At 44.4% G+C, this 23665-nt stretch overlaps 1 protein-coding gene across 6 annotated transcripts in view; it reads right to left on the bottom strand.

The window, feature by feature from the left end:
- Positions 1-23153, bottom strand: part of ARK2C (arkadia (RNF111) C-terminal like ring finger ubiquitin ligase 2C) — a 268328-nt gene extending 245175 nt beyond the window's left edge. For 3 of the 6 annotated variants that reach the window (XM_069626918.1, XM_069626916.1, XM_069626919.1), the window contains exon 1: positions 22654-23152. In XM_069626918.1, the coding sequence (XP_069483019.1) occupies positions 22654-22714 (61 nt within the window). In that variant the 5' untranslated portion in view covers positions 22715-23152. Of the gene's footprint in view, positions 1-22653 lie in introns of all 6 variants that reach the window. The other 3 variants (XM_069626914.1, XM_069626917.1, XM_069626915.1) reach the window with 2 other exon arrangements.
- Between the last annotated feature and the right edge of the window lie 512 nt (positions 23154-23665).

Raw genomic sequence — 23665 nt, 5'->3', positions numbered from 1 at the left:
ATCAGGGTGTCATGGTAATTGGAGATGACTAGTTCTTGTATTTCCTTGTGTGGTAGAAATAGTCGTCCTTGATAGTAAGGTAGGTCATTGACGACTGAGTAGTCCGGGCCTTTCTTTACCCAGTCCTGCAGGGTTGCTGGATCGAAGAGTTGTTGGATTTTTGAATGAATATCTTCTAGTGTCTGTTGAGTACTTATGCCAAGAATTCTTTGCTCGGGAATTATTGGCACCGGTTCCGGGTTTGCATATGCTTCTCCCATCCCTATTCGGTATAAGGCATCTGCTTTGCCATTTTTGCGGCTTGGTTGATGAATTCGGCAAAGAACAATGCCCATCGAAGTTGTTGCGATGATTGGGCTTTGGCTGTTTTTAAATACTGCAGTTTCCGGTGATCAGTGATTACGGTACTGGTATGACTGGCACCAAGAAGGTAGTGCCGCCAAGCCTTAAAGGCGGATTTGATAGCTAATAGCTCTTTACCGGTAATCGCATAGTTTAACTCAGGTGCTGAGAACTTTCTGGACCAAAACGCTACTGGGTGAAGTTGACCGGTTTCAGGATCCTTCTGGGAAAGGACAGCTCCGATGGCTAAACTGGATGCATCAGTTTCTACTATGTATGGAAGCTCAGGGCATGGATGCTTTAAGACAGGTGCTGATGTGAATTTCGCTTTCAGCTCTTGGAAGGCCTTTTCAGCCTCTTCGGTCCACAAAAAGCATTGTTTTTTCGCAAGTGCTGTGATGAGGTTTACAACATGGGCGAAGTCCGGAATGAATCTGCGGTAGAAATTAGCAAATCCGAGCATGCTTTGTACCCCTTTGACTGAACTGGATGATGGCCACTTGAGAATTGCGTCCACCTTTCGAGACTCCATTCGGACTCCCTTTGGAGTCAGGATAAATCCAAGAAATTCAACTTCTGTAGCATGAAAAACACATTTTTCCAATTTTGCATATAACTTGTGCTGGCATAGTTTCTCAAGGACTGCACGCACGTGTTTAACATGGTCCGATTCTGAGGAGGAGTACACTAGAATATCATCTATGTATACGACGACACAGACGTCAATGAGTTCACGAAGGGCATCGTTCATAAAATACTGGAAGGCTGCTGGTGCATTGTACAACCCGAAGGGCATCACCTGATATTCGAATAATCCGTACTTGGTGCAAAAGGCAGTCTTCCATTCGTCGCCTTTGACACATACCAGATGATATGCCCCTCGGAGATCTAACTTAGTGTAGATACAAGCATCCTTTACTTGGTCTAGTAATTCGGGGATCAGAGGCAATGGGTATCGTTTTTTTACCGTAATCTGATTTAATGCACGGTAATCTATTCACGTTCTAAGGTCACCTTCCTTTTTTGGCACAAAGAATAAAGCTGAGGATGCAGGAGACTTGGAAGGACGAATAAAGCCATTAGCAAGGTATTGGTCCAAGCATTGCCGTAGGTGAAGATTTTCAGGTTCCAGGAGGGCGTAGATGCTACTGCATGGGGGTTGTGCACCGGGTAGGAGGTCCATTTGACAATCGTATGATCTGTGAGGAGGTAATGTATTGGCCTGTTCTTTTTGAAAAACATCCTGAAATTCTTGGTATTCCCGAGGTAACTGCACGATTGGGTTAACGACTGTAGCCAGGCCTTTGTTCAAAGTTTTCTCCGGGTAACAGGTGTGTCCACAATCTCGCCATTCTATACAAGGATTATGTGTTTCCAACCATGGCATCCCCATTATTATCTGGAACTGTGGGGCTGATTAGATCAAACACAATAGTCTCTCGACTGGAATGCAGTGCCTATCAAACTCCGGAAGATATCGCGCTTTTTTTTTTTTAACTAAAAACCCAAGTGTTCCAATAATTGTTAACCTTTTTCTGTCTTAAGTTGCTGTTAGGGAAATAAATCTGCGCCTATATGCAGGTTTCTGCTTGGTTCCATTGGATGTACACAATACAAATACAAAATCAAATCAGAAGACAAGGTGTTGTGCTGAACTGTTACCATGCCTAGAACCAGAAGGAGATGGCAACTGTTTTCTAGGAGGATAGTGATTTGCCCACTGGAGGTATTTCGTTTACAGGTGGCAGACAAGTATCCGAGAGGATGTGGGCGTTTTGGCCAACAGGTTGGCAAGTTGATTCAAGAGTTGTGACCGTTCAAGTGTGGGTTGGGGGTTTGGATAGCCGTTTGTGTTGTAGAATTTGGCAAGTAAGGGTGCATAAAACAAGTGTGTTAATGAGTTATTTTGTGTGCCACGTTAATTGTGACGTGCTTGGAACGTTCTCATTGGCCTGGACGATGGAGAACCTGGAGGGTTCAGGTTCTTACCTTTGCTCTGGTTTCAGGTAATGTTTCAAAGAATATTGGTTGATTAGTTTACGTTTATTGGGCTTTGGTGGAGTGGTTTCTGGTCCGAATGTGTGGCGTTTACATTCCATTGGAGTACTCCTGCTGGTTTGTTCCTAGTTTTTTCTTCCTTCTGCTCTTCCTGGTTATGCCCTCCTGTTGGGTCAGTGTCCAGTTTTATGACGAGTTGATTTTAGATGGGTGGTCGCATGGCAAGTTGTCCCAAGAAGATTGGAGTTAATGGATTTTGCAGGCGTGTTCCCCATTGAGCTTTTGTTCCGGCTTTTCATTCCGTCAGGTCATCTTATGGGGATACAAGGCTTTGTGCTGTAATTGTTTGTTTCTCACTTGGTTGAGAGATGTTCCTTCCTGGGATTTGTGAAGTATACCAGTCTACAGCTTTGAGTGGCTGCCATTTGTGCTTTCCAGTACATTTGTTCATTTATGGTCATCAGTTCCACATGTCATGTGGTGCTGTTAGAAGGCTGCACATACATGGCCTGCTAGCTCAACACGATTAGACTGATTGTATTTATTGAGTATTAAGTATTAGGTAATTATGTTATTGTGGTGTGCCTGAATGCAAGACACTGGAAAAACAAAATGCTCTTGTGTACGCTAATTTCAAGCTACAAACAGTAAGGCTTTGTGTAATCAAAAGCATTACGTTGTCCAGTGTCTTGCATAGAAGAACAAGTTACTTCTTACCTGGTAACGTTCTTTCGATGGGATGTTCCTCCGATGTATTCCTTATCTTGATAGATCATCTCCAGCTTGCTGGCCTCGGAAAAATGTTGTCACTAGAGGGCGCTGCGCGTCGACTTCCCTCGAGCCGACGTCCCTCGACAGCCTCCGTATCAGCGCCGGCATCATCATGCGTATAAATACTCGCGCAGCGTCCATTGCACAGTTCCGTTTTGACGTTTAACAGTTGTTTTACATGAATTGGTTAGTGACCCAGAAGGAGTGTAAGCTTTAACCACAAGGGAAGTTTTTACTGAGAAGATGGATGGGAGGGGCGATGAGGAATACGTCGGAGGAACATCCCATCGAAAGAACGTTACCAGCTAAGAAGTAACTTGTTCTTCGAAGGGATTGTGTCCTCTGACGTATTCCTTATCTTGATAGACTCCCATAGCAGTGGTGTGTAACTGGAGGTGGGAGTAAAATTGCCATGTTTCCCTTCAAGAGTGAACAGAGTGCAACACAGCTTTGCCAAATCTAGTCTATTGGCTAGAGGAGAAATCTAGGTTGTAAAATCTTGTGAAGGTATGTGCAGACGACCATGTGGCAGCCGCACATATGTCTCGAATCGGTACCCCTCTTTGGATGGCCGAAGAGGCTGCGATACCCCTGGTTGAATGAGCCCTAAGATTTTGAGGAGGCTCTTTTGTAACATTCCAGAATGGCTAAAATAATCCATCTGGAAATGGTCTGTTTCATTATCGGTAATCCCAATTTGTGCCCCGAGTAACCTACAAACAGTTGGTCTGCTTGCCCAATCCTAGCAAGTCTGCTGATGTAAAAGCTCAAAGCCCGCCTTGGGTCCAGCCTATGCAGCCTTTCTTCCTCTTTTCCCGGAGGGGGATAGAATGTAGGCAAGGTAATCTTCTGAGTGATGTGGAATTCAGAAACCACCTTTGGGAGAAAATGTGGCTTCACTTGTAGGACAACTTTATCTTTATGAATAATTGTATGAGGGGGTTTACAAGATAGAGCTTGTAATTCGCTCACCCTCCCAGCAGATGTCAATGCCACTAATAAGACAGTTTTAAGGTAGAGAAACCTTAGTGAACAAGAGTGGAGTGGTTCAAAAGGAGTAGCCATCAGGAAATTTAAGACTAAATTTAAGTCCCATAAGGGAACTTGGAATGGTCTTGGAGGATAGACATTGGTTAATCCCTTCAGAAATTGTATTACTATGGGTAACTTGAAATACGATGGTTCCTCTGCAGTGCGCTTGAAGATAGATAGCGCTGCGAGATAGCCCTTGATAGTGCCAACCTGAAGGCCCGAATTTGCCAAATAGAGTAGAAAAGATAACACCGTTGGTGTACCACATGAAAAGGGGTCGAAATTCTTTTCTCTACACCAGCTGCAAAATATCTTCCAACAGCAGCGGTATAAAGTCTTTGTTGCTGGCCTTCTTGCCGAAAGCAACACCCCCATGACGTCATCTGGGAGGTCCCAATCCTTGTATCTCAATCTTTCAGATACCAAGCGTGAAGGTTCTGATGTCTGGATGGAGAACCTGACCTCCCTTCTGCGAGAGAAGATTCTCCTTGAGTGGAAGACGAATTGGAGGGCAGATGGACATGTCCAGAAGGTCCAGGTACCACGTTCTCCTGGCCCAGTCCGGGGCAATTAGGATCATGGTTTTCCAGAACCTTCTCAACCTCCTGATCATTTGAGGAATGACAGGGACTGGAGGAACCGCGTATAGAAGTGGAAACTGCCAGTCCACTACGAACGCGTCCCCTAGAGCTCCTCTCGGGGGGAAATTCCCTTGAACAAAACTGATCGCACTTCCTGTTGATGCTGGTGGCGAACAGATCCACTTGAGGGGTTCCCCAAAGGGTGAAGACCTGTGAAGGACTTCCTGAGCTAGTTCCCACTTGTGGGAGACTGTACTCTGCCTGCTCAGAGCGTCCGCTGTCAAGTTTTTCTCTCCGGGTAAGTGAACTGCTGATAGAGAGATTCCTTCTTGGATTGCCCAAAACCAGAGCTGCATCGCCTCTCTGCACAGAGGCAGTGATCCTACGCCTCCTCTTTTGTTGAGGTAGTGCATGGCCACTGTGTTGTCCATCATTATCAGGAAATGTTCCCCTGTACAGATGGCAGAAAAGCCTTCAGCGCTAGTCTGATTGCTCTCAGCTCTAACAGGTTGATATGTAGTCTGGACTCCGATGGAGACCAACATCCGCTGATGGTCAAGTCGTTGGTATGGGCTCCCCACCCCGTGAGTGAGGCATCTCTGATACTGTTATCTCCGGCCATGGTTGCCAAAACAGTTCTCTTTTCAAGAGGTTCTCCTGGCAGGCCCACCACTGAAGGTATCGAGCCACCTTGTCCGGAACCTGAAGGAGGTCTGTCATTCTTCCTGAGAATTGCGACCACTTAGTGCTCAGTGCCCACTGAAGAGATCTCATTCTCAGGCGAGCCTCTGGCACAAGGGAGATGCAGGATGCCATGAGGCCTAGCAACCTCAAAAAGTCAAAGGCTGGGAGACGTTGGGCATTTTGAAACTTGGTGACCATCTGCAGAATATCTTGAGCCCTCACCTCTGGTGGCGAGGCTTTTCCCAGGGAAGTGTCCAGGACCACTCCAATGAACTGGAGTCTCTGTGATGGTATCATCTGTGACATCTTTAAATTGAGGTAGAAGCCCAGTTTGTGAAGGAAGTGCCAGACATAATCTAGCGGGATCTGAGCTTGTTCCGGAGATACAGCTCTGATCAGCCAATCGTCCAGGTAGGGGTCGAGGTGAATCCCTTCCCTCCTTAGACATGCAGCCACTACCGACATTAGCTTGGTGAAGACCCTCGGGGCGGAGGTCAGCCCAAATGGCAGAACTCGAAATTGATAAAGAGAGCCGCCAATTGCAAACCTCAGGTATTTCCTGTGTTCGAGATGGATTGGCACATGGAAATAAGCCTCCTGAAGGTCCAGAGATACCAGCCAGTCCTGAAGCTGGAGAGCCTGAAGGATCTGAGAAAGAGTTACCATCTTGAACTGGTCCTTCCTGAGGAACTTGTTCAATTCTCGCAAGTCCAAGATAGGTCTCAGTCCTCCGTCCTTCTTCGGTATTAGGAAGTAGGGGTGGGGGTACCAGCCCTTGTTCCTCTCCGCTACAGGTACCGGTTCTATGGCACCTTTCTCCAGCAGGTCTACAATTTCCTGCAAGAGGAGCGGATCTTTAACTTTCCGAGAGCTGTTCCCCGGTGGATGACTGAGGAATGCGTAGAAAAGGCAGGCAGTAACCTTGGGAAACTGTCTCCAGTGCCCAAGCATCTGACGTAATAGCCTGCCATTCCATCAAATGTTGAGTTAGCCTGCCCCCTAATGGTGTCTTGTGAGGAGAGTCCTCAGAGTGATTTAGAGGCGGCTGATGCAGGTGCCGAGGGTAAAGAGGTACCTGCTGCTGCGGCTTTTGTATTTTTACCCCGTCCACCTCGGGTGAATCTTTTTTGACCTCTTTGAACCGACTGTCCACTGCCCTTTCCGAATGCGGAATAAAAGCGAATGGACTTACCTCTCCACGATGTTCCTGAGGGGCGATATGGTGTTTGACGGATTGCAGCACCCAGGAATTTTGCTGCTGCCTTGGATGTCTAACTTTTCTAGGCTGTCAAACGCCTTCTTACACCAAACAAAGAAGAGCCGTCAAAGGGCATATTTAAAAGTCTGGCTTGTACATCTGGAGCAAACCCAGACTTTCGCAACCACGCCAATCTGCGGGTTGTAGTACTTGCCGCCATGGCCCTACTGATGCTGTCAGCAGAATCAATGCCAGTTTGAAGGGATTCGCACATTGCGTCTTTACCATCCTTAATGATGTTTAGAAACGCTTCCCTTTCTTCTCCCTCTAGGAGGCAGTCAGCCGCTGATGAAGCACACTCCCAAAGTGTATTGCTGAACCTTGCGAGCACACAAGTAGCGTTAATAGATTTCAACGCCATGCTACATGCAGAAAAAACTTCTTCGCCATAGAGTTGTATCTTTTGTCATCTCTGTCCTGTGGAACAGTAGTGTATGCCGATCTACTGTCTGATGCAGTTGCTGCTTGGACAACCAGACTCTCTGGAGTTGGATGTTTAGACAAAAATTCAGGGTCAGTAGTAGATACCCTGTATTTGGCTGATAACTTCTTGTTTAACCGCCGGGATAACTTCAGGAGTTTCCCAGTTAGCCAATATTTTTCTTTGTAATGCAGCGTGAAATGGAACCACAGGATCCTGCTGTGGGCCTTTGACTAAGATGTCTGTAAGGTCATCCTGTTGGAATGCAGGTGTAGACCAACCCATGAATTCTATGATTCTTGCCATTATAATTCTGTAAGGGGTCTCAGCATGTTCCCCTGGGTCTGGTTTGGCAAATTCTATTTCTGGGGAAGTATCTAACCCACTTGCCTCATGTAAGGATTCTCTAAGGTCCTGCAACCTATTTTCCTCAGAGGTAAATTCCTCTGGTTCTGGTGTTGCAGATCTCTGTAACCCAAAGGGTCTTTTGATCGGAATCCTCCCCTTCCTCATAGATTGAAGACAAAGGTCTGAAATGATCAGATCTTGGAAATGGCTTAAATCCCATTTCCAGAGCAGAAGGGGCTAAATTTATCATAATCGGTTGGGAAAACGTCAACGTCGTAGACGTGGACGTTGAAGGCTTTGAAAACACCGAATAAGGCGTTGAGAAGATTGGAAGTGGCCTCGAAGAACTCGAGAGGATCGGGATCCTACTCGAGGTTGTTGATGACCTTGACGTCATGTTAGAGGCTCTGGGTATAACCACTGGCTGTGAGGTAGTGACAGCCGTGGATTTGCTCTTTTTCGGCATCGAAGACGGCGTCGACTCGATCGACCTATGTGTCGATGAGCCCTTCGACAATGGCGTTGATGACGCAGATTTATGCGTCGAAGGGACCTTTGACGCTGGCGTCGATGGCACAGTGCCTTTCCTCGAGGGTTTGTGGCGCTCTCGAGTAGTTTCTTTCGCCGGGTGCAACGACTCGCGGTGTTTAGATTTTTCGGGTCTTTCACCCAGGGTATCACCCTCAGCTGTCTTCAAGAGGGTCGAGGCCGCTTTCTCGAAGACGCTAAGCATCCTTTTACGGAATTCCTCCCACTCAGCCTTTTACGGAATTCCTCCCACTCAGCCTGAGAGCAATGTTTTGTGGGGCAGGTGACTCTTTCCGGAGAAACGGTAGAAGAAGACGAGGAAGGGGAAGGGGATCTTCGACGTCTCTTACTTGAATGCTTGGATCTCGAAGAGTGGTGCGAACTGCTTCGAGACCTAGACCGAGAATGTTTTCTGTGTCGGCGAGGAGACGAATGTCTCGACTCTGCCGAGGAAACTTAGAAGGAGTTTTAGCTGTCTTACCTCTCTCAAGCTTCCCCTTACGCTCCTTCAAGGCTTTTGCCGTCATGGACATGCGGTCCTCTCACTCGGAACATTGGTGCTCCGATCCCAGGCACCACAAATAGATCATGTGAGGATCTGTCAACAACATTTCCTTTCCACAGTCTCGCCATTTTTTGAAGCCGGACCGTGGAGTCGCCGGTTCAGGTGAGGAAGCCATCCAGTAAGAGTTGGTTTATTCTCGAGGAATAATGAAGAATATATTCTCTGAGCAACACGATTCCGAGGCCCACGAAGCGTAGAAAAACGGCACTGAGCAACGGACGCTGCGCGAGTCTATTTATACGCATGATGACGTCAGCGCCCATACGGAGGCTGTCGAGGGACATCGGCTCGAGGGATGTCGACGCGCCGCGCCCTCTACTGAAAATGTTTTTCCGAGGCCAGCAAGCTGGAGATGATCTATCAAGATAAGGAATACGTCGGAAGACACAATCCCTTCGAATGGCAAAGCAGATAACAATGTCATCGTTCCATGACAGGGAGCATACCTCATACTCCCCAAGAAAATCTCTACATCAAAACAAGATGGACGAGGACTGTTTTGGGCACCCAGTACAGGTAAGACCACTCAGACGCAATAAAGCTAGAGGAGCCAGTCCTAGCAAAGTGAATTGAAACCACAAGGTGGCATCCATCACTGCACACTTTCCTAATAACAAGAGGAATATGTACCACCAAAACAAGGACTTGGAGGCCCTCTCAGTTTGCCACATATGATTGCGATACGGTCAAAGACTACAGCCTATCAGAAAATCTGTTTTCCCCCCACTGTGTCCTCTGGAATGGTTTGTCACACAATGAGCCTATTTATTGGAAGAAATCCTCCAAGATAACTCTCAAATCGTCCCTCAACGGTGAACCACCCGATGCCTACTGCCTTGTTAGACTAAACATGCCATGCAGTCAGGCATGCATGAGCCAGACTGGATCACAACACGAAATCACACTTGATAATCATATGCCCAAACAACACAGACCCTCCTGTAGTGTCTGACTGAATCTATGAGTGCCGACAGAATATGGATGCAAGTGCGTGAACGTCGACACCAGATCATGTTCATGAGTACTTGTATGTTCTGAATGCTTTCGTTGTGGACTTGAGGTTGGCTGGCCTCTCCTGACTACAGCATAAGAGTAACTGGAACCATAAAAGAAACTTTATATATGTCTAATGAAACAACCTGTACTTTTCCAACAGACCCACCCTTGCTTTGTTTGGACTATTATCAAAACTATTTCAGTTACTACATTTGGCAAAAAGCTGTTGGGTTTCAGGAGGGCAGCATTTATCCCTATTCTGGGCAGGCCACACAGACAAGGTTCTGGGACAATAAAGCCAACCTTAAATGGCCAGCTAGAAAGCAGTAAAGCTCGTGTGGAGGCACCATACGCAGCCAGTCAAGCATTGGGAAGCTTGGGCCTGCCAGTAGGCCCTCTTGCAGAGTCACCCTGGAAGGAGAACACAGGGTGCAGGACAGTTCAGCACTGCCAAACACCTTTCTCCAAATCATGATGTCCCACTGAAGGTTGTAGCTGCAACCAATGGCTGCCCCCTTGTGCACAGAGTAACCGTACTGGTAAGCGCAGCACACTCGCATGCAGGTCACTAGCGACTGGCTCCTGCGCTCCACTGCCATTCCCACGCAGTAACATTTTTGTTTCCAACAGTGAGCACTGCTGGATTTATTTTTAAATACAACTTGGAAGTGTACTGCAGACAAGAAAGCAAAGCGTGAATCATTGGGTCTTTGTGCTAAAATAATATATCTATGGATATATAAAGGATTAAAAAATAATAAAATAAAAATGGAGTTTGATAACCGGAGTCACGCAGAAAAATGCAGCCCGTGCCTGTATCCTTGAATGGTAAACGAAACCGGGTTCGAAGTAGTCCACAATAGGAAAGGTTATTTGCAGGCTGAAAGATGTGTAAAACTAAAACCAGAATTCCCATGTTCTAGGAATACAACAGGTTAAAATGATAACAATTTATGAATAGAGACATAGTATGAACAGGAAAGGAGACCCACTTCTACGATGGCCATAGGCTGTATCTTGACCAGCAGAGAACAGCTTCCATTTTACTGCTGCACAAAACCAGGATACTGGTTGAAATCTTTATGCTTATTTGCTGGCTTTAATATGTCCTACATAAAGGCCAATGCTTTGTGTTTGTAAGTCTGTGGTAGACACCTTGTTCCATTCTTTTAATCCCAATTGATGTTTAGGACAAAAAATAAATAATAAAGGCATTGAATGGGTATGTAAGCCTCCTGCAACACCAAATGCTGCCGCTCACCCACTCGCGCCCTCTAAGACTGGCAGGGACACCCTTCATCACTTGGAACCCGAGGAATACGTACGTTTTCTATAAAGCAACAACATTTGATCCAGGCCTACAGAATAAAACGTAATTAAAAGGGTATTTAATGCCACGTTAGAAAGGAAGTGGAATCGCAGTTCCGGTTTTACTTTCTCCTTCCTCTGGGCAGATCGAGTCAGTTCAAAAATCAGCCTGCAAAACCGAATTACTAAAAAAGCTTGCAGTGGCAAAACAAGCGCTGCCCCAATCCCTGCAAAACACTACCCATGCCCTGTACTGTCACATCACCTGACTCCAATTTGCTAATGAGATTGATTGTGGAACCCCTTCCCACTTGTCCCCTTTAGCCTGCATTTCCTGACAAACGACTACCTGCTTAAGGATTCGACTGTGGGCAAATAATGAAAGTTGCCTGCATGCAGAGTCTCCCCACTGGAAAAGCTAGCTGAACATTTTATAGAGCGCGGGGATACATTTTAGAGTCCTTAACCAGACATTCCAAAATTAAAACAATTACAAAATCACATTCTAGATCAGAATCGGGTGCAGTCCCACCTAACCAGCATAATCTACTTTTAAAAGGACAAACAAGACAAATGGATTCTTCAAACTCCAAAGTGAAACAATTTAGTGGCATCGTTGCTGCTTAAAAGATTGTAATGAATTTTTAAAAACAAATCCCAATGAAGCATTGTCACTGGACCACCACAGACTGACTGGTTCTAGATTTCCGCTGAATACGTTTTGAAGGCTAGTCCACTGCTAATGTGGTGAAATGAGAGGATGGCTCATGATTCAACATCAAATACTAAAAAGACCATCACCTTTTCAGATCCGGAAAGTATGGAGTTTGACAAGGGACTGTGCAATATTCATATCTTTAGACATGCAAATAGAAGAAAACGGAGGTCAAATCAATGTCTCAGTTGCAGAGAGTACCATTTTTTTATACACCCGATTAAGTCTACAAAATAGTTGACAACCCACTAGAAACATTTAAAACCACAAGGAGCATTACATTGATCAAACATACTGAAACCATTAAATTCGCCCCCAACCAAGATAGATGCTGGATAATATGCAAAGTGTTCCCCTAGTGTTTCTACCAAGGCATAACACCATGTGTCTTTAAAGGCAAGCCTTGCTAGCGTCAATGTTTTCCCCAAATTGGGTGTGTTTACACTCCAAAATAACCATTTGATCTCTAAAATTAAACTCAGTCCTCTGAAAAAAAAAATGTGAAAAAGGCCTGACCCTCAAAATCCAGCAGATTATGTGGGTGCTGAGGACTGACACGTTTAAGCCCTTGGAAGAGTCCTAGCTCATCACATCTAGACGTGGTCTGGGGATAACCAGGTCATAATCATTGAGGCAGAATAGACCCCAACAGAACTTGATCATTAAAACATGAGGGCCTTCCAAGCTCTCTGCCTCTTAATGGTACAAATATGTGCCCGAATCCCAGGTTCTTAGCCAGTGGCTCCTTTTTTTTTTTTCTTCTTCAGACAGCAGAAAAGATGCAGCTCCATCTAAAGATAAACTAGGACTCCCTTCACTACAAGTCTGGTTTTGAAAGATTAAGAACAGGCTGAGTGGATGTAAAGGGCTGCTCATCCTGGTATCTAATAGTAGCACCAGTCAGTACGAGTAGGGAAAGCGTGACTTCCCTAGGTCACCACCAGCTACTTTGCAAAATTCACTTGAGATTACATTATTGTTATTGGATGCATTCAAACTTGTACATCAGAAGACAGGCCTTCTCGGTCTACAACCCCAGTCTCTGGAACTACCTCCCCATCAACACCAAACTTGCCCCCTCACTTCCATTTCAGGAAGGAGTTAAAGACCCTCCGCTTCAAGGAATGGCTCCTCTCGAACACCTAGGTCCACAAACCCTCCACTCCCCCACCTAACCTGAGACTGGTTGATCTGCTCCCTCACCTTTCCCCACTGGTTGCTTGTAGATCTGTTGCAGCCAAATTGCCCGCCGTCCACACACCCGTTACTGTTCCCTAGAATCTCTGCTTCCTTCACCATGTATTTACCCTTATGACTTGCAAAGCACTCAGTTCCTTCCCAAAGGCAAGTCAGCACTCACTAAATATCCCATAGCAATATCAGGAGTCTGCAACCTTCGGTTCTCCAAATGTTCTGAACTACAACTCTCTTCAGCCCATGATGCCATAATTCATGATGAAGGCTCCAAGAGTCCAGGATGCAGACGCATATATATATATATATATATATGGGCATTAGAGCTGAGACTAGTATAGATGAGGAATTAAAGAGAATGAATTTATATAAGCTCCAAGTATTAAAAGTCTTGTCCGTTTGACATACAGTAGCATTTCTATCAATCCAGAACATGAAGATTTAGGCACAGCTACTAAGGGTTTAGGACATGTTCAATTGAAACCAGAAAGCATTCAGATCAGTTACTCTAAAAGCAAAAACACAATCATATGTCATACATGTGAATACTCTGCTCCAGAACGATAGGGTTCTCAGGAACACCAATGACAAATAGAGTTAATCCTTTTGAATTGGAACACCGTCAGCTTGCAGATTACACACGCCTAGACGAAGGTGCAGCAGATGCAGCTACCCATGAACTAATAGGGCAACAGGCGAGAAAATCCCTTTACTACATAGAGCAAAAAGGGACACATTGCTGGTGATCCTTCTTTCAAACATAACGTTATTCAAAATAACCTTGTTAGTGTGACGAAACAGCATGCAAAAAGGGTCCATCTTTTAAAACTACAAGTGTTAAGCTGACAACCCAAAATTCTTCTTCAAACTTCATGTTGACCCTCCATTATCCCCAACTGCCTTTCTGCCATCCAGGTCTGGTGCACTGCCAATGATCTCTGCCTCAATTCCAGCAAAACAGAGATCCTTCCCATTGGGACCCCCTGCTCCTGACCTACCCTTCGCTCTGGCATTCCTCCATGGGCTCCCCCCCTTGCTCCCTCTTCCAAAGCCAGAAACATTGGAGTCATTTTCAACTCCTCCCTCTCCTACATTCCTCACACTCAGGACATTGCCTCCACGTTTAGCTCTTCCTTTTCTCACCTTCCCCCAGAAGCGCAATGTTACCCAAGCCCTGGTTCCCTCTAGGCTTCACTATTGCAATAGCATCCTCCTGAATACCTGCTTCCACTCCGTGACCCCTCCAGCTAATCCAGAATAGGATAGTGAGACGTATTCTTGGCCTCAAGACCAGGGTCCGCATCTCCCCCCTCAACCCCTAAAAAGTCTCCACTGGCTCCCGGTTGTTAAAACAGATTAAATTCAAATCCCTCCGTGTCATCCACAAGGCTGTCTGGCGCCGGAACCACTATCTTCAACTCTCCCTTACTAAATATTCACCCTGTAGACCTCTGTGCTCCTCTGGCACCAACTCTTTTAAAGCTGTTCACTGAACAGAGGGCAGGAGGTTGATCGCTTTCCTCAGCTGCTCCCTTCTTTGGAACAGCCTCCCCCTCCATCTTGAGCAGAACTTAAAGTCTGGAAGCTCCTCAAGACTTTCTCTTTACCTCTCCCTTCCCCCTCTGCAAACTCACAGTTGCTTTTTGGTGTTTAGAGCCCTTATCCATCCTCAAATCACCCCCAGCTTCTGTCTAGCCTCAGCTCCCCCTCCACCATGTAGGCTCACGCTTACCTTTCATTGCACTTCACCCATTGCTCACCCATGCCAACCCCACTCCCTTTTGCACTTGCACGATCTGAACACTCACAAGGCAAGGCATAGTAGGTTCATCCGACCCCCCACTATATTTAATATTTGTTCTGTATTTTTATGGTTTCATATCCCATAGTCCCCTCCATGTTGCCCCGTGGGCGCATTGAAACAGTATTTACTTCCTGTCTAAGGACCTAATAAGGGAACAATAAATATAGGCAGCAAAGCAAAAAACACGAGCATCCTTTGAATCACTCTAATAAAGGAAGACAATCGGTTTTGTCCCCTAATATTAATTGAAAAAACTAAGTGCCGTCAAGAAATACTGCTCAAGGAAGGGTGTGCAGCATAGAAGTCGTTTTTGATAATAGAATAACCATGCCAGTGCCCTATAAAGGAGATAATTGTAATAAGTCATGAAGTGGAGAGCTAGAAAAGGCACGCGTATCGTTCCTGGCATTGTCTGCTGCCTTAAGAGTCAAAGCTACCCCTTCGGGGAAACTGTAGCTCAAGAAAATAAGTTACCATGAACTCTCAAAAGACTCTTTGGGCATGCCTGTAATGAGGGATGCCACTCAGTAGGAGGGTTCACCCATTTGTCACGGCATGCCCAGCAGTAGTGATACAGCCCCCTGTTTTCTCCCACGCAGGCTTCTTTTTTTCCCAATACTTTGTTTTAAGCGATTTCAATCCTGCTAAGTTTAGGCATTGTAACAGCATTATTTTATTTTTGCATTCAAGGGCTTTCTGGTTTACAGTGGTAGATTTCATAGGCTGTCCTCTATTCTATCCTGGATACGTCACCATTCAGTGGAAGTATTTTTGTAATTAATTAGCTTGCGGTTGTTGGAGGTTGGAGCTTGCAGGATGCTCACCATCTGTCGACCATTTTGGTCAGCGGTCTGCAACCTGTTGCTCTCTATGTTTTGGACTACAACTCCCATGATCCCTCACCACTGACTCCCCAGGCTAGATCTCATAGGAGCTGTAGTCCGAGACATCTGGAGAGCCAAAGGTGCAGATGCCGGAGGTCCAACAGGTGGTGTGTGTGGACACTTGCATCGAGTAAACATGGTATGTAGACATTTTAAAAATGGTAGTCAGCTTGAAATTGTTTGGGCAATTTGAGAAGACATAACACCCCTGGGCCCCATTTTACTTCTAGGGTAAAAAAAAGTGTATAAAAGATTTGGATTAAGAAACACATCTGAATTTGCATTCCAAGTGTTGTATGCTTAGGCCAGCCTCACCGCCTGTTTAGCCTAATGGAAGGGAGAGGTGTAATTAGTGAGACACGGGAGAGGGGGGGCTTTACCCACATGCTTCAAGCAACCAGGCTCTAGATTGGACAGTGGTTATGATTGATCAGCTACGATTCATCTATAAACATGCTGTTCCTATGGATTGCCAAGAATCGATCACAAAAAAAGTATATTCCAAGAATCTGCACGCAATCACTGTCCCTCCATCATAGGATGGTGATTTAACACCCAGAGTAGTAGAGAGGAACTAGGTTCATTACCTGATGGCCGTCAGAAAGTTCAAAGCTCCATAAAGTCACAAGCCACTTTCTACTAAGCACACTCAAAGATGACCAATTATGAACGTCTGCCACTTACCTTTGTGACGTGATACAGGTCACTGTAAACCTTTAAGTTATTCAAGCTTGGAGTAGTTTTCAGTGTCTTAACGCATGGTTTATACATGAGAACTCACTACCCCCCCAAATTGGCATTTTGTTTATGCACCAATCTAAAGAATAAAAATGCTTTTTGCAGCAAAAAAAAAAAAAGAAATTAAAAAAAAATGATAAAATGTAACATTCACGAAACTATCACGTGTACCTAATAAGGCTTTTGATTTTCATGAGCTTTTAGAAAGAAGTGGCTTGTGGGTGCCTTGTTTTTTTGGTTTGCCACAAAAAGGTGTTTTGAAAAAATATTTCCTTTATCTTGAGTTTTAATTGCAATTTGGGTTATGGTTTGTGGAGTAAGTGGCAATCTTGCTAGTTTGACTGCTATCCCCAAATGAATACCCAGTCTTATGCAGTAGGCATGGTATTGGAACAGGTTATTAAAAACCTACTTCTAGAAATTCAATACAAAAAAGATCTAAATGACCTAAAACAAATAAAACCACACACTTAAATATGGATAAATAACAGTTCTTAAAATATATACTTTAGTAGAAAATTCAAACAAGAGAATTGGCCTGGCTTGTTACCCACAGCGTGCGATTGTCAAAAGACTTGTACTAACCACAAGCATCTCCAATTTGCAATCACAACCTTAGATCTCATTCTCAAAGTATGAAATCTGATTTTGTAAATGGGCATCTCATGATTGGCTGCAGTGAAAGACAGAAGGTGAGGCAAACAATAGAAAGGCCATATCTGAGACGCACATAGGCATCTCCTGCTTGGTTCCAGTGCAAATCTTTGGGAATCAGGGGTGTACACTTGATTTAGCAAGGCTTTGAAAGAAGCCATTTTTGATTGTTTTCCGACAGTGCAATGTAAAATGTATACCCCTTTTCTTGTAGGTCTGCATATTCCTTCAGAGTTGACACGGACACTTAGGAAGAAACATTTAGGTGAAACATCATACATGTTACAAAGTACTGAGCTTCAGAAAGAGTAGGTGGTTTGATCTTCCGATCTTAGTCACACAGCCCTAGCAAGTGCTTTGCAGAAAACGAACTAGGAGGTGGCAAAGCAATTGACGGTTGTGTTGTCATCAAAATTATGTGCCACAGCAAGCCCCAAAAACAGAGTGTGAAATATACGAGAACAGAGAGTAGAACCAGAGCAGTAATGTGACTTGCTACCCTTTTACGATATATAGAACATCAATTCCGCAGAACATATGGCTCAGTGAAATGGCGAGCAGATTCTAACATAAATCCAAAGCTCCGATCATGGTTGAGCTCATCCCAACAAAAATATTCTATACTGAAGATCACGGTTTTGTTTTTTGCTGAAATGTTTGTTCTAGGAGTCTGCAACTAGATTTTGCAGTTTACATGTTCGACCCATGACCTACGAAGCCTTTATGACGTCACTCCTGTGAATGATGGGATTTCTGTGAGGGTATCCATTGGTACTAACCATGAATCGTGGTATTAAAATGAAAAGAAACGCAGGTTTAGATTAAGTGGTGATAGTCACTGAACTAGCAGACACACAGTTGTAGATGTAGCAAAATGTTAATATTGTAGGATGGCTATGAGGATGGTGTGCAGGGAAGAAACAACACTCACTGGCCAAAGAGTCGCCCTCCATGCGAGAAAAGCTTAGCTTGAGCTCCCATTGACATTGGAACATACTGTACCTTGTGACGTAACTACAAAACATTATGTAAATTGAGAGCCCATTAGCCTGCTCAAGCACCAGTTTACACAAAAGAAATAAAACGGAGGCACTGGTTATGAAAAGGCAGAGGACGCGGGTTAATAGGGCTACCGCATCTTGTGTATACACATGTTATCTATTCTCTTTGTCAGCTGAACAAAGAAAGGAGAGGATTCTGTTATCAAGCAGCAAATACGGTGAAATTCCACGTAGAAAATAAAATCAAAGGTTTTGAAATGATCAGCCCCAAAAAAACATGCATATCTTGGTCCATGCAAGCTGAAGCACAGCCTTTCTGATGGTGTGGATTTATGTGTCATCGGTTTGTGTCCATTTGTCTGAGTGTGCAAACGTCTGTTCTTTTGTACATATGTCACAGCAAGTGCTCAATGTACAAATTCACATTAGAATGGAAAAAAAGGAAAGAACAACAAAAAACCAGAGCATACATCCAGGCGAGAATTGGTGCTATTTCACCATGTACCAGGACAGCAGGAACATGATGGTGACACAACGACTAGCGTGCACAAAGGAGAAAGAGAGAGGAATGGAAAAAGAGTAGGTCAAGGGATGAGAGTGGAACGGCATTTATCAAAATCAACATTATGTTTTTTAAAGTCACCTTCCGGACAGCTTGGGCCTTTGTCTAACTAACCATTACCATTTGCGGAGCTAGCAGAAGTATATACGTTCCATGGGACAAAAAGGGATGTGCGTTGTGCGATTCTTTTAACTGTATAAGAATATTGGCACGTGTTCCTTACATCCAATGAGCCTGTGTTAAAGGAGAGCTAGTGAGCCCTTTAACATGATTTGTGTAGCACACTAATCAATGGAAAATGTAGTATAACGATCGTCTACCACATGCCACGGTTAATAGACTCGGTACAATGGGAATGCCAAACCAGAATGATATTTCGGTATCCAAGGGTATGCTGGTTTAGGTCACAGAACGATTTGCCAAATATGTATACCTGGAATTTAAATCGAAACGCATAACAGTTCCAGTTTGATGCGTGCCACTTAGTGTTATGGGTGTGGATCCCAGAAATGCAATATGTCCCCAAAAAAACTATTTTAAAAAAAGAAATAATTGGTCTCCGCTATTTGATCATTATGAAAATGGTGGCCTCCCTTCCTGTGACAATAGCTGGCAGGACACCCCTATTTTGGCACACCTTACCACCATGTACACTCTGAGCTTGGTACTTTAAAGGGTAGTTCAATTTGTGAAGATCAAACCCATCTGGACAATATCATTCTTCAATATGGAGATTGGCTTTCCAGAGCTTCCAGACTGAAATGTGTCATGCCCAGGCTTGCGTGCAATCAGATTCTAGAAGAATTGATTTCAGGGTTGAAGGGAAGGTTTGTTTTTTTACAAAACACATTTGCTATTCCATTCTAAATTAGAAACATGTATTGGAGCCAGGTTGGATATACATAGGATCGTGTATAGATACGGTTGTAAATATGTATATCCAGATTGATATGGAAAATATATATATGGGGATGGCAGACATCACAAGGTTCCATGTGTAGTACCTCAATCTCATTCACTCACAACTTACGAATGGGTAGAGGTAAAGCGAGGAAAAATACTGTAAAGAGGAGGAGTACGACAATAAATGGGGAAACAGCAATAGAAAAAGCACACTAGGTTAATGTAGGAAAACTAGTTTCTTTATTGAGAGATTGTATATTAGTATTAGTGGAACTGTGTGTAACAATGTCACCATGCACACAATACAACAGGCCAAGGCCCACCATGCTTTGGAGGGGCAAACAGAACAAAAGCAGCGTACAATGAGCAGATGTATTGGCTACAGCACATTACATTTCAGCAGGGTGTGTCTCTACAGAGAGATTTACAATCAGAAACTAGGTAATGTAAAAAATACAGACCATGCTTTAGTTTTAGTACAAGAAAAAAGGAGAAGATCCACAACCAAAAGGATATTTGATACAGAAAATTACCCACAAAATAAGAACAGGAAGTAATTTAGCACAGCAGAAAAGGTTATCCCTGTTTAATGGAAATCCATTTTGCCAAATTATATTATACTTTCTTTTTCCACAAGGACAGCTTGTTACTTGTGATTTAAATCGTTTGGTTTGTACTCCATACAGCACATATATTTTCCAAATTCGTTAAATATTGTAGAATATGTTAATAGTGAACTATGTGTGCTTTAAAAGAGTCCAGGTGGAAATATGGAGTTATCAACCAGCGTAGCTCTGGTTGAAGAAATGGTCAAAATATGTCATGTAAACAAGATGCAGTACCCCTCTGTAGGATGCATTTTACAAAAGCATAACAAGAATGCTGTATCATGCATGGCGAATGAATAACCCTGATTTGCATTAAGCACTCCTTAAACATGGGTGTTATTCGAGAGTAGAACCAAAGCCTTGGAATTGCAGGCAATTTGGTTACTTTCAAGATTACTTTGTAACAAAAGGTTTTATGTCCATTCAATTGGGGAAAATGCAGCCACGACAGCAATGATTCGCCCAAATGACCAGAAAACATAAGATACTGCATCCGCAAAAAAGCAAAATGAGTCCACTAAACAGGAATTTACAGTGCAATGTATTTATCGCTAAACAAGATGAAGATACAAAAATGGCTGTTATTTGCTACAGCTATTCTGAAATGGCCTAGACTAAGCAACTACAATGAAACTAAAAAGAAACAGGTTTGAGCTTACATTCTCTACAAGGTTTACAAGAAGATTGTGATTTCAGTTTCAAGCATTAGTATCTCTATCACACAGACACAATGGGGGCCTATGTGTGCTCTTAATCGTGCACTGTTTTGATCATGGGTCCAGGGTGAAGGTTAATGAAAAACGTTAACTGAAAAGCATGGTCTATAAAATGGGTTGCATCACCACCCCCTTTAAGAGGCTGTAGAACACCCCTTGGATGCCAACACAGACTTGCTTAATACACTGAACTCCCAAGAGCATCCCGAGATGGGATGATTTTGCGTTATAACATCATCCGGGCTCTCCCGATGCTCACAAGAGTACGTTCTGTAATGTTATTGCCAAATATCAGTGAAGGGGGAGAAATCCACCACACCAGCAAGACCCTGTTTCCATAGATGTGGAGCTGGGCGAGTTACATTTTACCTGCAACCTAATAGCTACAATGGGATGGATCGACAGACGCCATCAATCGCCTAGTGGTAAGGGGAATAAGAGGGAATGCCTTTGTCCACCAGTGAAATGAGCTGGGCCTCTAAGAAACAAATTAAATAGGGCATGCGGTCGTGAGATAGGAGATACTGCAGCTTAAATACATATCAATGCCTTCCTCGGATGAAAACAGGAAATGGTTAAGAGGGGGTGTCACAATACAGCTAAATGCAGAGGCAGAGAGGGCCACACCACACAGCAGCATGTCGACCATTCACTGTGCTACACAATGAAGAGACAAACAAAACAAAAACAAAAAGATTTGATAAATGCAAAAATATGTAATCATCCCATATTCACAGAAGAGACTGCAGTAAAGCCGCAGTCACGTATCGTAAATCTAGTCCCGCATTTTAATGCACCCTGCAGAAAGACACAAAGAGTGTCTGCTTTTTACGGATTATCCCTTCCAACAACATTTCAGACAAAACAGAAAACACATTTTGATTTTAACTTGGCCCACCCAGTTAGTATCATAGGTTACGTTTAGAAAATCTAAGCTTCAATATACCATAAAACTGGGTGTATATATTAAGTATATTCAAATATATTATACACATAACAACGATAATGTATATTTCCCAATACAGTGGCGTGAGAACCTGGCTAATTGCTGCATGTACATATAATGTAGCATAAACAATACATGCACCAGTAGACCGAGTACTATATAAATTCTTACTGATGAGGGGCGAGGAGGGCGGCGCAACCTTTATATAGTCGACATCCTGCCCGAAAAGCAACACGGTTCTACTGGTACCTATGTCATTTATACACGACATACTCGTTTTTAACAAGCTCTCAAATGGATCCAACCCTACTCTGCCAGGACACACACCACCACAAGAACCCAAATGTTAATTTGAACCATAACAGTTTAAACACCACAAAATTGAGCGGGGTGGGGGTGTGTGATTTAAATGGGAAGGGGCATGCTAATATCTCGAGATAATATGGGATTGGTAAGTGGTGCATTCTCTGCAGCTCGAGCAGTCATCTGAGAAATAATTTAAACCATATTGTAAGGGTTCCTTGAGTGTGTACGCGCGTGCGCTTTCCCTCCGGTGTCCTCTTACGGACATCTGCAAATGGTGTATCCGATTTGCTGCGAATAAAATAACTGCTACCCCAAAGAGCGCCCCTTAGAAAATGCAAGATCAGTGGTAAACATATAGAAGCGAGTGGAGAGATGAGGGGGTGGTAGGAAGAGCAGGGGGAAAAAAGGTCTATACTTCCTCCTCGCTCTATTGAGCCCTTGAGTCTGGCACAAAAGAAAGGGCAGACAATGGAAAGCAAAGCGGAAAGGAGGGCCAGACACCATGCGCTGTATTCACACAGTGAGAAGCAGATATGGATTGCTACGTGAAATGTTTAACGATCCAATTTACAAATGGCGGAAAAGGATCATTGTGCCCTGGTGAAATGTGATACGAGGACAGTCCGTTTGCGTGTTTGTCAAATAGACATAAACAGTGTCTACAGTGGGGTTGTGGCCAAGCAGAGTATGGGTTGTATGGAGAGATTAGAGAGCCATTAAGCCCTGGAAAGCAGGACACAGCTGGGAAAAGACAGAAGACACCATGCGAAGGGCGAGAGCATAGGAATACCTCTGTTTCGCACAGAGCCAAAGACTGGAAGAACGAGGTATCCGACGTGCACCAGAACCATGGTGCTGCTGCTGCAGAGAGCGGGCTGGCTCCCTGTGTGGCTGGGACGTGGACGGTGCAGGATCCGGTGGCCGTGGGTCCTCCTGGGGCGCTGTCGCTGGTGGTGCTGCTGCTCTTGGGGCTTCTAAGACTGCTGACGAGGCTCCTCCTGCTAACGAGGGGAGACAGATGGCCCATGAAAATGCGGTCTCTTCCAGCCCCTCGCTCTATACATTCAAACGTGTGGCTCGAGAGGTGCTGCAGCTGCCTCTTCCACACAAAGAAGAGTGGAAGGAGGAGGCGAGGGTGGGGGCGCAGTCACAGGCCCGTCCCCAGCGCCCAACTGCTGCCTCACGGCACCAGGTCGCAGCCAATGGCAGGAGAGCTGAGAGAGAGAGGAGAGAGATGGGAGAGGTGGAGGCCTGAACTGACACTGGACTGGAGCCTGGCTGCGGCTGCTACTTGAAATCCAAGAGGAGAAGACGCGCGTACAGTTACAATGGTGCTGTACCACCCCGACGAAGGCGAACAGTGCGGCCATCTTTAAAAAGAATTTGGTTATTATTAGGAACGGCGAGATGACTGGCTTGACTTTGCACTTTAGCAGAAATACTAAATTATGATACAACTGGAATTTCATTCGTTTTACTATTTCGATCTAGTAAATGTTTTTTTTTAAACCGAACGTAATGAAAGCATGCAATGTATTCACTGTTAGATTGTATGCCATTACGTACTTTATTAAAACGTTACTGTCGTGAGGAATTCAAAACAGTTGTTTGTATGTGGCTTCTTTAATTGGATGTTGCTTTGCTTGCAAAACCTTTCGTTTAAAGATGGCAGTCAAGTTATGCCGCCAACCAACGGACCACGCGGCGTTCCAAGATGGTCGTCATGTGCTGAAAAGCAATCTCGCCATTCGAGCCGATCTTCTATTTATATCCAGGGAATTATGTCGTGCGAGCTCTTCCTT

Source organism: Ambystoma mexicanum, chromosome 6p (genome assembly GCF_040938575.1).
Source record: "Ambystoma mexicanum isolate Mex_15411 chromosome 6p, UKY_AmexF1_1, whole genome shotgun sequence".
NCBI classification, from domain to species: domain Eukaryota; kingdom Metazoa; phylum Chordata; class Amphibia; order Caudata; family Ambystomatidae; genus Ambystoma; species Ambystoma mexicanum.
This window is presented reverse-complemented; position numbering and strand designations above follow the sequence as displayed.